This window comes from Armigeres subalbatus, chromosome 2 (genome assembly GCF_024139115.2).
Source record: "Armigeres subalbatus isolate Guangzhou_Male chromosome 2, GZ_Asu_2, whole genome shotgun sequence".
In the NCBI taxonomy this organism is placed as follows: domain Eukaryota; kingdom Metazoa; phylum Arthropoda; class Insecta; order Diptera; family Culicidae; genus Armigeres; species Armigeres subalbatus.
This window is the reverse complement of record NC_085140.1, coordinates 36,330,610-36,347,122: the sequence shown is the minus strand read 5'-3', so window position 1 is coordinate 36,347,122 and position 16,513 is coordinate 36,330,610. Positions and strand designations below refer to the sequence as shown.

General features: G+C 45.4%; 2 protein-coding genes across 2 annotated transcripts in view; one reads left to right on the top strand and one right to left on the bottom strand.

The window, feature by feature from the left end:
• Positions 1-2,741, top strand: part of LOC134214242 (tetraspanin-9) — an 80,434-nt gene extending 77,693 nt beyond the window's left edge. The window contains exon 8 of the mRNA XM_062693648.1: positions 2,017-2,741. Within this exon, the coding sequence (XP_062549632.1) occupies positions 2,017-2,154 (138 nt within the window). The 3' untranslated portion in view covers positions 2,155-2,741. The remainder of the gene's footprint in view (positions 1-2,016) is intronic.
• Positions 2,512-16,255, bottom strand: LOC134214243 (uncharacterized). The gene is made up of 5 exons (XM_062693649.1): positions 16,131-16,255; positions 15,888-16,078; positions 3,095-3,217; positions 2,901-3,032; positions 2,512-2,843 (listed from the first exon to the last, which is right to left on the bottom strand). The coding sequence occupies exons 2-5, from the start codon at positions 16,056-16,058 to the stop codon at positions 2,757-2,759; spliced, it is 513 nt and encodes a 170-aa protein (XP_062549633.1). The 5' UTR covers positions 16,059-16,078; positions 16,131-16,255; the 3' UTR covers positions 2,512-2,756.
• Between the last annotated feature and the right edge of the window lie 258 nt (positions 16,256-16,513).

The window sequence follows — 16,513 nt, the reverse complement described above, 5'->3', positions numbered from 1 at the left end:
ATCGTCTCGTCGGGTTAAGCTCCGAGCAGGTTGCGGCACTAGAAATAACTAAAACAAAGTTCAAGCCAGCTATGAAATATCAGCTCGAGGTAACCTCGCTGATCGAACATTCTATAAGACTGATGGAAGAATTTAAGGATTGTCCCTATCCATACTCCCCAACCATACATTAGGCATTAAATGAGGAGGTAGATCGACTACTCCATCTCGGAGTGATCGAAGAGTCCTTCTCCGATTGGGTACTCAATGCCGTGCCTATTAAAAAACCCAACGGAGCTGTTCGTTTATGTCTAGATGCGCGCAAGCTCAACGCCCGGACTACCAGAGACAGTTACCTCACGTCGGTCGAATACTGGGACGGTTAGGGAGGACGAGATTCCTCAGCACGATAGGATGCCTTTCTACAGATTCCTCTGAGCGAAGACTCGAAACATCTGACTGCGTTCTGCATTCAGGGACGAGGCATGTTTCAGTACACGCGTCTCCCGTTCGGCTTGACAAACAGTCCAGCAACTTTATCTCGGTTGATGGATAAGATCCTCGGAGCTGGCGAGCTGGAGCCATGGGTATTCGTCTACCTGGACGATATAATTGTGGCCAGTGACAGCTTCGAGGAGCATATCCGTCTTCTTGAGGAGGTTGCACGTAGACTGAGAAACGCAAATCTTTCGATAAACATCGAAAAGTCGAAATTTTGCCGAACTGAGGTTTTTTGTACGGGTTCCGCTTCCACCTTTCACACCAGATCTTCAAACGATGATGTTCCTGACTTGGATGCTTGTATAGCACATATGCTACGCGAAATCGCGTCGTGTACTATGTCCTCAGTACCTTTTCGATGAACGATGGTCATGTCCAGGTGCTACAAGTCTAGACTTCAGTGACTGAGCCTGGATGCCGGACGCCATTTGAAGCATCCGTTACCAGACTACCTTCGATGTAGCCGCGGAACTTCTCCATTGACAGGAGCGGACCGCCAGCGCTTCTTTTTCTATTGCCGAATAATTTTTCTGGGCTGAGTTCAATTTCTGGGATACAAAGCTGATGACCTTCTCCGACCCGTCATGGATTTGAGTGAGCACTCCTGCTACGGCACGATCACTTCCGTACGTTTGCACAATGAACTCTTGCTCAAAGTTCGGGTTTGATCATATAAGTGCCGTAATGAGGTGCTCCTTAATTATCCGAAAAGCTTCATTCGCCTCAGACATTCGCCTCTCACAATTTTCGGTTTGCCAGCTAGGAGGTCCGAAATTGGCGTGGTGATGGTACTGAAGTCAGGTACGAAGCGACGGTAATAATTCACCATCCCAAGAAACCGTCGTACTTTTCGGATGGTCTTTGGGGCTTCAAAATCCAGGATACCCTGGACTTTCGATGGGTCGGGTCGAAGTCCATCACTCAACAGTAAATCAAAATCGATCGTTAGAGAAACTAAACTATCTTCCAATATTGAAAGAATTTCAAATTAGAATATTCTCTAGCGATCAAGCCATGAGTGAGTATGATGTACATCCGCGAGTCTTCGAGTCAACGGAACAGAAATGGGTAGCAGAGAGGGGCTGATCATTTGCTCAAACATACTCCGACAATCATCTCCACATTGAACCAATCTATCCTGGGTTGCCTCTGTCACCGGTCCATGGATCGACTCCCATAGATTGTTGATGCTGTTGCTAACGTCGATTGCATATTGTAACGCATCGTTCACAGTGATCTTTCGTTCAATACAGTTGACAACCGTGCCCGTATTTAACTGACCATGATGTAGTGATCAGAGTCAATCTGGCCTCTGAATGTCCATACGTCGATAACATTCGAAAAATGCCACCCATCTACCAGATCATGGTCAACTATATATTCATTAGGAAGCTATTCAAATATTCACTTAAATCTTTCTTTAAGTGTTATTGTCGATTTTTTTACATATGACAATTTTGTGACGAGTTATTTTCGTACATTTTGGATCGCCTACGCCACTGACCGCTTTCAACATATCTTTTCCATTCATTGCAGCTATTTGGTCTCATTTCGTCGATGCTCCTCTTCTGTACGGTGAAGCACAAACGATCATCGAAAACGTACAAATCCTACTCGCCCACAGTGGACACGACCCTGAATCGGAACAGCACCGGGACCTACCTGGACGATTGATATTGGTTATAGTCTCGATTACGACGTGTATCGAGATCACCCATTTGGCGTAAGCTGCCCAGTTTTCCGGAGCCTAGCACCAAAATCGCATAGATCACGAACACAACGAAGATGAGCAGTCGATGAATATACTCGTATTTGTTACAAAATATTGCTATATTTACACATTATTGTAGGTTACGCTCGAAATGCTGAGAAGCCGAAATCGAATCCTTAGATTAAGGAGATGCTGTGCCAAAAATCATGAAGATAATTGTTTGTAATTTTTAAAAACCTCGAAAATAAGTTAGTATTGTTAATTTATGCAACGGTAGGTCAGCTTTAGAAAGTTAAGGACGCAAACAATAGACCGACAAATTGGTAAAATGAATATAAAATGTATTTACAAAACAACCCAATGATCGGGAATCTCTAAACTAGCCTTCGGTAGTTTTCGCTTAGTCCTATGATACATTCTATTTTATTAGGATTATTTATAAATAGAATCCGACTAGCCAAGTCGAAGCAGACATTCCAAAGTAGCAGAACTTGTATTTACAATGGTAATCCTCAGAGAGATAAGTCAAATAAATGAACCTCATACTCGATACCGTTCAAGTGTTTTATTCTAATCCGATTATCTTGGAGCCGAGGTCGTTGAGAGATTTCGTGAATTTTTTGTTGGCCTTCTTGAAGAAATCTTTCGGTTTCTGAAATTCAAGAAGATAATTAGTCACATGTCTCTGTTATTTTTTTTCCATTCTTACATTTAAAGCATCGTTAATCCGCTTTGCGACAAAGTCCACTGCGTTTACGACCCCCAAACGGATACCTTCATAGTCTTCGATTGGGTTCGCTTCATAGTCCCTGGGTGTCGCCTTGTCCACGATGGCTCCGGTCTGAAAAGTAGGACAGAATATCACGTATTTCTGACTACTCTACATAAAGAAAAAACAATTACATTGAAAAAGTTCACAATTTTCTGCTGCACGTTGTCGAACACCGTAAGGATCTTCGAATGGATATCTTCCTTTTCTTGAACGGCTTCTTTATTCTCGGATTCGTTGTGAATAAGGCCATATACCTGCGGTTAGACATTCAAATTATTCTATGCTATTTACAGTATGTAATCTGCCGTGAATCGCATATCTGTCCCATCTTTGCTGGGTTTTCTATTCATGTGGAACAAATATGCGATTCACGGCAGTAATGTTCTATATTGGTAATAAACACAGCTTAATACCTGGCATAAAACGAGTTTAGTACTATTCCTTTTGATTCCATAACGTTGTAATCTTTATAGATACGTATTTCGACCTTAAAAATTATAACGTGGTGGAATTAAATGGAATAGTACTAAACTCGTTTTATAACAGGTGAAGACATTCTACTAAAAGAGCTATATAATTTTCTTATAGCTTAATAGGTATGTTGAAAATGATGCATTCGACTCACAGCGAGTGTGAAATCTATGGTGAAATAAAAGCGCAGGCTGCTGGCAAGCGTGGCGGTTTCAATACTGCGATACGGAGGTCCAATCTGGGTGTCGGCGTTTAGCACGAACTGCAACGTGCGAAAGCTGGAGAGTACTCATAGGCTAATGTGTCTGAGAGTCATCAGCGTATATCGCATTGTATCTCGCGAGGCGGTATGTGTACTACGCCCTACTAGTGCAACGACATCAGGGGCACCGGTAATGCTCGAAGGAATATCAAGATAGCAACGGTAGCCTAATGATAGAGGGAGTGGGACAAATCGGGTAAGAGAAGGTTGACCCATCGATTAGTCTCAAGTGTGTCTGCATGGATTAGCAGACCCCATGGAGAGCTAAACTTTAGCTCGACCCAGTTCTTAATAAGCCACTAATGCTTCAGGTGATACCTGCACGCGTTCGCACATGCGGCTTCCCCCGCCTGTCCGTAATACCCAGACGTGACAGAAACGGCTGAGCACATCCTATTCATATTAATGCTTGGGCAGTGGAGTGGGGCAGTCACTGCACCAATCGAAGGGGTCAAGCGTTACTAGAGGCGCTAGCGAAGCTCGACGTACAGAAGGGACGGGGTCGAGTTATGGATTGACGTAATGTTTCTCAGTCCTGGTCTGGCACCAGACTTGGACTGTAGGGTGGACGAGGGTTACACCCATAGTGATCATTTAGCAATTCGCTTTAAGATCAACTATGGCGTGCAACATCTGAGGTCCGGGGATTCCAGTCAGGTCCGCGGGTGGAGAACCAATCACTTCGACAGCGAAGTTTTCACTGCGGCCCTGGGACTGGAAGCCAACACTGAAGGTCTAAGCGGGGATGCGTCCTGTCCTATCGCGCGCGTGTGACGCCACCATGCCGAGGAAAGCCCTGCCGAGAAATGGCAGGCGGCCGGTATACTGGTGGAGTCCCGAGATTGCGGCCCTTCGATCAACCGCCGAGGATGATAGAGCGGACCGCCGTGAAGTGTTTCGAGTTGCGAAACTGGCCTTTAACAAGGCCATCTAGAACAGTAAGAGAGCGTGTTCCGACAACCTATGCGAAGGAGCCAAAGCGAATCCGTGGGGTGACGTCTACAGGATAGTGATGACCAAGACCAAAGGGAGCTTTTCACCCCCCGAACGGTCCCCGGATAGGTTGGCGAGGATTATCGACGTACTATTCCCGTCCCGAGCCACAAGTCCCTGGCCTCCTGCACCATAAGGCAATATGGGTGCGGCCGAAATGGTGGCTCCGGTGACGAACGAAGAGTTACTCGCGGTGGCCAAATCCCTGGTAACGAACAAAGGTCCAGGGCCTGATAGAGTTCCGAACAGCGCTCTCAAGGCAGCAATCATAGTAATCCCGAACATGTTCAGGCTAGCTATGCAAAGATGCCTAGATGAGTGTAGATTCCCCGAAAGGTGGAAAAGACAGAAACTGGTGTTGTTGCCGAAGCCCGGGAAGCCGCCGGGCGACCCATCGACGCATAGACCAATCTGCCTTATAGACACAACGGGCAAGTTGCTACACAGGATCGTCCTCAACAGGTTGACCTCGTACTCAGAGGGTACGAACAGACAGGCCTAGCAACCAGTTCGGTTTTTGCAAGGGTAAGTCCACGTTGGACGCTATTAACTCGGTGGTAAAGACCGACAGAAAAGGCGAGGTATTCGATACTGTGCGTTAGTGACACTTGATGTGAAGAACGCATTCAACAGCGCAAGCTGGGATGCCATCGCGCTCTCGTTACACCGGCTTAGCCTGCCTGTGGGCCTGTACCGGATTTTGGAAAGCTATTTCCAGAACCGTGTACTATTATACGAGACCGATGCCGGTCAGAGAAGCGTACCTATTACCGCAGGAGCTCCGCAAGGTTCAATACTGGGCCCGGTACTATGGAACCTTATGTATGACGGGGTTCTGAAGCTGAAGTTCCCTCCTGGTTTTAAGATCGTCTGTTTCGCAGATGACGTAACTTTGGAGGTCTACGGGGAGTCAATTCCCGAGGTAGAACTGACCGCAGCGCACGTGATCAGCACGGTGGAGAATTGGATGAGCGCTAGAGGCCTGCAGCTCGCTCAACATAAGATGGAGGTGGTTATCGTCAACAACCGCAAGCCGGTTCAACATGCAGTGATTCACGTGGGTGAAGCCGCGATCGCATCAAAGCGGAGTTTGAAGCTCCTTGGGGTCGTAATAGACGACAAGCTGACCTTCGCCAGTCATGTCGACTATGCGTGCAAGAGGGCTTCGACTGCTGTTGCGGCATTATCGAGGATGATGTCTAACAGTTCCAAGGTTATGCCAGTAGACGTAGGCTACTGGTACCTGCGGAAGCTGGAGAGCACGTACCGCTAAATGTGTCTCAGAATGATATCTGCCTGCCGCACGATATCACACGATGCAGCCTGCGTGATTGCGAGCATGATGCCAGTCGGGCAGGTCATCCGGGAAGACGAGGAGTGTTTCGAGCTACGTGGCACCAGAAGAACGCATCAGGGTGACTTCGGTTGCCAGATGGCAGCGCGAATGGGATAACTCTTCTAAAGGTAGGTGGACCCACCGGCTGATACCTAACATATCGAGCTAGGTGGAGAGACCCTATGGGGAAGTTCACTTCCATCTGACACAATTCCTGTCAGACCTTGGCTGCTTCCGGCAGTACCTCCACAGGTTTGGGCACGCGGAGAGCCCCGTCTGCCCTGACTGCCCAGGTGTTGCCGAAACTGCAGAGCACATACGTCCTCGTGTGTACTCGTTTCGTTTCGTAAAAGGTGAGCAGTGAGCACCCAAGTTAGACTCACATGGTATGTCAGTGGTGAGCATCCAAGTAAGACTCATATGTTTTTGACGTAGGACTTACGTCTCTCTTCACTATACCGGGTGTCATTTCAATATTTCTAAATCGACCGCGTTACGCTGTGTTGAAAGATTTTGAATGATAATAGCGTTTGTCCCAGTGAACGGATCTCTTCGGAAAACCCCTTAATCGACAGATCATAAGTATGCCTTTCATATTAATACTTGATATGACCCGAAAAACTTGTTTCAATAGGCCTAAAACTGTTTTCGAAGCAAAACATTGACTGCACTGAAACCTATAAATATGGGTGCCGCTTGTTCCTCGCGTCATTTGTTCGCTTGATTCTGATGGGTGCAGACGCTAGCGGATAAGCTGCAACTGCGCACCAAAATAAGCCATAAAAGAGGGTGACGCAATTTTTCCTTCTCATTCTGTTCAGAACTTCCAACGGGATATTTTTCTTTCATTCTAACCGGGACAAGCAAAGCCACAGCAGCATCGATTCGACAGCACTCGCAACTTTTCGCAAAACAGCATCGTCCGCATCATCCGCTTTTCGGCCCGGCAGCGCCGAGGCCACCATCAGCCAAAGCATGCCAGTACAGCCGCAGAAAATGTTCCAGAAGCAGCCCATTCTACAGACCCGACACCGCAGCAATGCCGAGGAGATACCGACAGCAGCAGCAGAGTCGAGCCGAAACTAGCCGGCATCAATGAAGAGCTGAGGCCGACCGGCATCAGTGTTGAGCCGAGACCGGCCGGCATTGGTATCGAGCCGAAACAAGTTGAAGAAAATCAAGAGAAAGAACTGCAATGTTCTTGAAGAAATCGCGTGTGTGTGTGTTTTGGTTTCGAGTAAAGATACCCCCTCGGTCAACCAGTTCCCCGAAAGGAGTTAATTTTCGGCCCTAATCAGGGCCAAGAGATTTAATAATAATTTTCGCAATTGGGTGGCATTCGTCACTGGTTCGTCGCATGCTGCATTAAGGCAATTCGCATCCCGCTGGTTCCATTGAAGAAACAGCACACGTCAAGCGGATACGCTGCATGAAGACAGCTTTGGTTTTGCACTCCACCCAGGAGCACCCAGCATCAGCCTTATAGTCCGCTGCAACATGACGCAACAGATGGAGATAGAAAATGTATTTATTTGAAGCAAACGGTTCTTCTGAGAGCCACTGATATATATAATATCAAAGTTTTAAATACCCTCCGCGTTAGAAAATGTACTTGGGTGTAAAATCCAATATTCTAGAGATAAAATGTTATACGCGAATAGCAAATTTTCAAGATTTTTTATAACCGTGACATAACAAGAAATGTGACCGCGAAGTGGACGAAAAACTAGACTTGACCATGCCTTTAAAGACACTTAATATGTCCAAATTTCTCACATAATCTAATTTAGATAAATGAATCGGTGATAACAGCCCAAACATTATTATAACAGTTTTCGTGAGCAATTTAAAAAAGATATCTCAAAATGAAAAGCTATCAATCGATTTATATAGAAAAACATTGTTTAATACTGTTCGCGCACAAAGCGAACGTGACTGAATGTTCTCCCAAGCTACCAATCCTAAATTTTCCGCACTTGCCACCTGAACAGCAATTCTTAGCTCGATTGCCTGGCTTGTGGCCTGTACCGTGCGAAAAGTCCCGTTAGGAAATAGACGCCAGCAACGAGCAACAAAAAAAGAAGAAGAAGCCCATCACGAACGCGTCGATGATGATAAGCGCTTTTGCTGACAAAGGAACGGGATACAAGACGCTCACTGATTAGCCGACCAATCGGGAAGCAGAGACGATTCAAAATTAAGTATAAAAGAAAAATGCATTCGCTTACAGAGCATTCAGTCCTTCTTATTAGTTGGACCAAGCCGAAACAAACAGCCTTTTTCAAGGCAATAAGAGTTAAATAATTTCCTTATTCAGTCGATATCGCATGGACTCGGAGGCTCTTCAGTCGAAGCTGCGAATGAGCTGCTGCTGGGTCTGACGAGAAGGCATAAAATAGCGCAACGTGATTTTTTTTCCTTTCATTCTGACCGGGACAAGCCAAGTAACAGTAATATCGATTCGACAGCATTCACACCTTTTAGCAAGGCAGCATCGTCCATACTATCCACTTTTTCGGCCCGGCAGAGTCGAGGCCAACATCAGCCGAAGCATAGCCATCAGTACAGCAGTAGAAGAAGTTCCAGAAGCAGTCCACCCCACAGACACGGCAGCAATGCCGAGCAGATGTCGGCAACAGCAGCAGAGTCGAGCCGAGGCCGGCCGGCATCAGTATCGATCCGAGACAGGCTGAAGAAAAGCAAGAGAAAGAATTGCGATGCTTTTGAAGAAACCGTGTGTGTGTTTTGGTTTCGAACAAAAAACTCTTTCGGTCAACCAGTTGTCCATGAAAAAGTTAATTTCCGGCCCTTATCAGGGCCAAGAAAGATAATGATAATGCTCGCAATTGGTCACCGGTTCATCGGTCGGCAGTTCGTATCCCGCTGGTTCCATCTGGAGAAACAACACACGTCGGCACATACCTACACTGCATGAAGACAGCTTTGGTTTCGCGCTCCACCCGGAGCACCCAATTTAGTTTTACAATCCACTGCAACATGACGCAACAGATGGACATAGAAAATGTTTATTTTCAAAGCATACGGTTCTCCTGAGAGCCATTGATAGACTTACTAAAGAGTTCTTAAAAATTCTAAAATACTCTAGAGATAAAATGTTATACGCGAATAGCAGATTTTCAAGATTTTTTCATAACCGTTACATAACAAGAACTGTGACATATAATGAAATAAATCACAAAAAATCCACTATTAGATGAAAAATCGATTGAGAGCTTTTCTTTTTGAGATATTTTTTCCTATATTGCTCATGAAAATTGTTATAATAATGTTTGCCGATTTTTTATACAAATTAGGTGACGTGAGAGATTTGGATATATTATACACTAGCAGACCCGACGAACTTCGTTTCGCCTAAAATTGATTTATTATCTGATTAGATCTCGAGTAATGAAGAAATTGGTGTTTCATTTGTACGGGAGCCCCCCTTTCCAAAGTGGGGAGGGGTTTCAAACCATCTTAAGAACCATCCCCGGCCCCAAAAACCTCTGCATACAAATTTTCTCGCCGATCGGTTCAGTAGTTTCCGAGTCTATAAGGTTCAGACAGACAGAAATTCATTTTTATGTATATAAAAAATGTATATAAAAAATAGAATAAGAAGATCTTCAAAGGCATGGTCAAGTCAAGTCCTACGTCCACTTCGCGGTTATGTCACAGACATTACCCACTGTTCGTTTTTTTCCTCCGATTTCTCCGAGAATTCCTCCGAAAATTCCTCCGGGAATTTCTTCGGGAATTCCCCCGGGTATTCCCCCGGGTATTGCTTTGCGAATTCTTTCCGGGAATTCCTCCAGGAACACCTTCGGAATGTTTTTCGGGAATTTCTTTGGGAATCCTTTCGAGAATTCCTTTGGAGATTTCTCTGAGAATTCCTTCTTGAGTTCCTCCAGAAAGCCACTGGTGAATTCCTCTACGGATTCCTGTGGAAATGCCTTGAGGGATGTTCTCGGGATTTCCATAGGGAATGCTTTCAGGAATTCCTTCGGGAATTCCCTCGGGAATGCCTTCGGGAATTTCTCTGGGAATGCCTTCGGGAATTCATTCAGGAATTCTTCTCAAATTCCTCTGAGAAAAATTTCGGGAAATCCTCCATGATTTCCTTTGGAAATTCTTTCGGTAATTCATTCTGATTTTTTCGGGAATTTCTCAGGAAATTCTTTCAAGAATTCCTTTGGGAATTCTTCCGAGACTTCCTTCTAGAATTCCTCTGGGAAATCCTTCGAGGATTTCTTCGGGAATTGCTTCTGGAACTCCTCCAGGAATTCTTTCAGGAATTCCACCAGCAAATCTTTCGGGAATTCCTCTGGAAAGAAAAATTTCAGAAGGAATTCACGGAGGAATTCCCGAAGGAATCCCCGGAGGAATGTATGAATTCTCGAATCTGGAAGAATCTCCGAATGAGCTCCTGTAGGAATCTTCCAAAGAACTTATGGAGGAATTTCTCAAGCATCTCCTGCTGGAACTGGAACAATCTACGAAAGAATTCTGTAAAAATCTTCCAGGAATTCCTGGAAGAATCTTCGAAGGAACTCCAGCAGGAATCTCCAAAAGAACTACTGCAGGAATTTAAGAAGTTATTCCTGGATAAACTCTGAAAGAAATCCTGGAGGAATTTTCGAAAGAACTTCTGAAAGAATCTCCGAAGGAACTCCCACACGAATCTCTGAAGGAGCAACTGGTGCAACCTTCGAAGTATCTCCTCGAAGAATCTCCGAAGAATTATTATTATTATTTATTCAGACTAAGGCCGAAGTGGCCTGTGCGGTATATAAGAGTCTTCTCCATTCGGCTCGGTCCATGGCTACACGTCGCCAACCACGCAGTCTACGGAGGGTCCGCAAGTCATCTTCCACCTGATCGATCCACCTTGCCCGCTGCGCACCTCGCCTTCTTGTGCCCGTCGGATCGTTGTCGAGAACCATTTTCACCGGGTTACTGTCCGACATTCTGGCTACGTGCCCGGCCCATCGCAGTCGTCCGATTTTCGCGGTGTGAACGATGGATGGTTCTCCCAACAGCTGATGCAATTCGTGGTTCATTCGCCTCCTCCACGTACCGTCCGCCATCTGCACCCCACCATAGATGGTACGCAGCACTTTCCTTTCGAAAACTCCAAGTGCGCGTTGGTCCTCCACGAGCATCGTCCAGGTCTCGTGTCCGTAGAGGACTACCGGTCTAATTAGCGTTTTGTAGATTGTCAGTTTGGTACGGCGGCAAACTCTATTCGATCGGAGCGTCTTGCGGAATCCATAGTACGCACGATTTCCAGCCACTATGCGTCTCCGAATTTCTCTGCTGGTATCATTTTCGGCAGTCACCAGTGAGCCCAAGTACACAAATTCTTCTACCACCTCGATTTCGTCACATTGTCTTCTCTTGAACCTCTTCCTATCATGTACTTCGTCTTCGACGTGTTGATGACTAGTCCGATCCGCTTAGCTTCCCTCTTCAGTCTGATGTAGGCTTCCTCCATCTTCTCAAAGTTACGTGCCATAATATCTATGTCGTCGGCGAAACCAAATAGCTGGACGGACTTATTGAAAATTGTACCACTCGTGTTAATCCCTGCTCTTCGTATTACCCCTTCCAAAGCGATGTTGAATAGCAAACACGAAAGACCATACCCTTGCCGTAACCCTCTGCGGGTTTCGAATGGACTCGAGAATGCCCCTGAAACTCGAACTACGCACATCACCCGATCCATCGTCGCTTTGATCAACCGTGTCAGTTTATCCGGAAAACCGTGTTCGTGCATTAGCTGCCATAGCTGGTCCCGATCGATTGTATCATATGCGGCTTTGAAGTCGATGAATAGATGATGTGTGGGCACGTTGTATTCGCGGCATTTCTGCAGTACTTGGCGAATGGCGAACACCTGGTCCGTGGTGGAGCGTTCGCCCATAAAACCCGCCTGGTACTGCCCCACGAACTCCCTTGCAGTTGGTGCTAGTCGACGGCATAAAATTTGGGAGAGTACCTTGTAGGCGGCGTTCAGCAATGTGATTGCGCGGTAGTTGCTACAATCCAGCTTATCGCCCTTTTGTAGATGGGACACACGACACCTTCCATCCACTCCTGCGGCAAAACTTCCTCCTCCCAAATCTTGGTAATGACCCAGTGCAGCGCTCTAGCCAGTGCCTCACCACCGTGTTTAAATAGCTCTCCTGGTAGTTGGTCAACCCCAGGGGCTTTGTTGTTCTTCAGCCGGCCAATCTCCTCCTGGATTTCCTGGAGATCCGGAGCCGGTAGAATTCTGTCCTGCGCGCGTTCTCCAGGTCCATCACCATACCGCCATCTTCGTCTGCCACATCGCCATTCAGGTGTTCTTCGTAGTGCTGCCGCCACCTTTGGATCACCTCACGCTCGTTCGTAAGAAGGTTCCCGTTTATGTCCTTACACATATCAGGCTGTGGCACGTGGCCCTTACGTGAACGGTTTAACTTCTCATAGAACTTTCGTGTGTTATTAGCGCGGTACAGTTGCTCCGTTTCTTCACGGTCTCGATCTTCCTGCTGGCGCTTTTTCCTCCGGAAAATAGAGTTTTGTCTGTTCCGCGCCTGTTTATATCGTACTTCGTTCGCCCTCGTGCGGTGTTGCAGCAATCTCGCCCATGCTGCATTCTTCTCTTCCACTAACTGCTCACATTCGCCGTCATACCAGTCGTTTCCCTGATCCGAGGGCACCGTGCCAAGTGCAGCGGTTGCGGTGCTACCAATGGCGGATCGAATATCTCTCCAGCCATCTTCAAGTGACGCTGCGCCTAGCTGCTCTTCCGTTGGTAGTGCCACTTCCAGCTGCTGCGCGTATTCTTGGGCTAGTCTACCGTCTTGTAGCCGCCCAATGTTAAGCCGCGGCGTCCGACTTCGACGCGTGTTGTACACCGTCGAGAGTTTTGAGCGCAGGCATACTGCAATGAGGTAGTGGTCGGATTCAATATTCGCACTGCGGTATGTGCGGACGTTCGTGATGTCGGAGAAGAATTTACCGTCGATTAGAACGTGGTCGATTTGGTTTTCCGTTTCTTGGTTAGGTGATCTCCATGTGGCCTTGTGGATATTTTTGCGGGGAAAGAAGGTGCTTCGGACTACCATTCCGCGGGAGGCTGCGAAGTTTATGCATCGTTGGCCGTTGTCATTCGATACGGTGTGCAGACTATCCGGTCCGATGACCGGTCTATACATTTCCTCCCTTCCTACCTGTGCGTTCATGTCCCCGATGACGATTTTAACGTCCCGCAGTGGGCATCCATCGTATGTCTGCTCCAGCTGTGCGTAGAACGCTTCTTTCTCGTCGTCGGGTCTCCCTCCGTGTGGGCAGTGCACGTTGATGATGCTATAGTTGAAGAAACGGCCTTTAATCCTCAGCTTGCACATCCTTGCGTTGATTGGCTGCCACCCCATCACGCGTTGGCGCATCTTACCCAGCACTATGAAGCCGGTTCCCAGCTCGTTGGTGGTGCCACAGCTTTGGTAGAAGGTAGCCGCTCGATGCCCGCTTTTCCACACTTTCTGTCCTGTCCAACAAATCTCCTGCAGCGCCACGACGTCGAAGTTGCGGGGATGTAATTCATCGTAGATCATCCTGTCGCAACCTGCGAAACCTAGCGACTTGCAATTCCATGTTCCAAGCTTCCAATCGTGATCCTGTATTCGTCGCCTAGGTCTTTGCCGATTATATCGAGTCGCATTATCTCTTATATTGTTCGTAATGATTGGTTTTCTAGGCGGCTTATTGGGCCTGCGCAAACCTCCTGTCTCGTCGGAGGGCCGTCGTGTCAGGGCTGTTTAGCGTCCCACCTAACACCAGGACTTGGGCTTGTGCGCTTTGAGCGGCACACGGTCGCTTTGGTGGGGCCTACTTGCGGATACATGCAGCTTTTTATAGAGGTTTAACAGGGCCCACTGTCAAACCCCACCACATCCTAGGCAAGCCCCACAACTCGCAGATGGCCTGGGGAGGGATCGTCAAGCCCTTGGACATAGTCCCTGCTGCCCGGATCTCCGAAGAAACTCCTGGCAAAATCTTCGAAGGAACTATTGGAGGAATCTCAGTAGGGATTCCTAGATGCATTTCCGAAAAAAATCTTGGGTGAATCTCCGAAGGAACTCCTGAAGGATTTTCTTCCTCAGAAGGATTTCCTGGAGGAATCGTCCATAAATTCCTGGAAAACACAGACATGACTTCAAGCTGAGTGGATTGATATACAACACTATGGGTCTCCGGCATGGTCTCCGGCCTCCTTCAAAAATGTTGTCTACGTAGGCATACTTAGTACACTTAGTTTACTTTTCTAATTTTACAGTGAACGTTCGCTTATTGGGTTTTTTTCTAGGGTTCGCTAATTGGGGCGAACCCAATTAAAAAGCAGCTAAACGTCAGAAAGTGATGGCAAAAACGCGTTGACGTTTTGTTTTTGTGTTTGGCGGGATCGATATTTTCTGGCGCGTAAAATTTTCCTTTGTTCAATGCAAAAAGTAAACAACATTAACGCTTGTCAAAATGCCCCAATTAGCGAACGGCGTTCGCTAGTTGGGATGAGATCGTGCCCCAATTAGCGAACGATCACTGTATTCGTATTTTATTTCTAAGCTCTCCATTTTCACTTGCTAGCTCCCCATTGCTTCACTTCTTGCTTCATTTTCCATTTCTCCTTGCATTTCTCACATCTCGTTTGCCACTTCTTACATCTTATTTTGAAAATTCTCACATTCCTTTTCTTGCTTTTCACTTACCACTTCTCTTTCTCACAACAATTATCACGCTTATTACTTCGCACATTTTACATCTTCTCATTTTTCGTTTATCATGTTCTTATTTTATAATTTCTCATTCTTACTTCTAGTTTCGTCCCTTTTACCTCTCAGTTCCCTGTTCACAGTATCAATTTATTTTAAAATTATTTAGTGCTTTTTGATGGAATTCTCGATTTTTCCTACTCAAGCTTAGTTCTCTAAGATGAACCAGCCGAGGGCTTAAATTCTCATAAATAAAAACATAAATAAAATTGTGCTGCTTTGTGTAGTTGTTGTTCTGTTTTGTCTATTTGTAGGTTGTTAACTGATTCTCAGTTCATGAATGATGTGATTTTTTCAATCTACAAAACCGAAATCGTAGATTAACTTATTGAAACTTTCATTCTACTCACAACTGATTATACATTTATGGATACGGCAGAAACCGAGCATGACTCAAATTTTTTAACAATGACTGCAAGGTTAACTACACAGTATAAAAATGTTACAGCATATATGATGTAACAAAAAGGCTCCGTTTGATTCGACTCATTTTTCCATCACTTTTTAAAATTACAGGTCGTCGTTACTATGGAGCTTGTATTAAATATTGCGTACAAGAAAAAGTTGGATGTAAAATTAAAGGCTATTGAGCACAAAAATATGCGTTTAAATATTTCCATTGTGTGTAATTTTCAGAATTTTTAACTGTGTACGTTCACTTTCAACATTATGATTTATTAATAATTGCAGCTATAGTAAATCAATCAAAGTGTTGATATATTGACTAGCTGCAAAACTAGCGAGTGACTTGACTTGCTGCGTTAATATTTCAACCTCGTCTACAAATATTTTTTTGCACTTCTGCCAAGTTAAATCATTGGGTTACTCTGTCTCCATCAGACCTTTCATCTAAGTTGGAATATTCATACTCAAAGGCCGGTAAAAATAGAATTAATATGTTTTGCTATTTAACATACAGTCACATTCGGGTTTTAATTTGAATAGTGAAATCCTACAAAACTACTTCAAATTAGCATCATAAGCTGATCGAAATACTATTGAACATACCAAGCAATCCAATCAAATATTTCATAACACTAATGTACCTTAGATTCGCCAATCTGTGTTTCTTTTGTCAACTCCGTATCTTTCCTTCGTTCGGCCTCGTGTTGTGATGCCTTCGAACTCTCATGTGGTCTGCACTGACTTAAGTAGGATTGTTGCATCAACATCACCACGATGTATGTCACTGCCACTGCATTCCTCTGGGAGATCATGTTTGTGGTTTTGATGGAGTCTAAAATTTTTGGAGTAATGATCAATACAGCACTTTCGTTGAAATTACGCACTTTCAAATCAGCCTTGCGGTCCACAATTTACACTAATAATCACGTTATTACTGCCCGTTTAACTTAAATTAATGGGACAATCAAGTTTCAACGAGCTACGGCTCCGATTGTCAACAGCATACTGACCAAACTATAATGGCTTCATCTGTGGATACTTGAAATAGATGCCATTGCCGAAAAAACCAGCTCGGACATTTCAGCAAGAGTTCATCAGCCGGTGCGCGTTTCAATGATTATCTAATGCAACGTATTCGACAAATGCATCATCAAACAGTTCATCCGAACATGTGCTCGATCGGTGATATACCTCTTTCTTACATAGATTTAACAACTAGATGATATATGTTGTGCTTATTTATTTTTGTTTTTGTTTTGTGCCATGA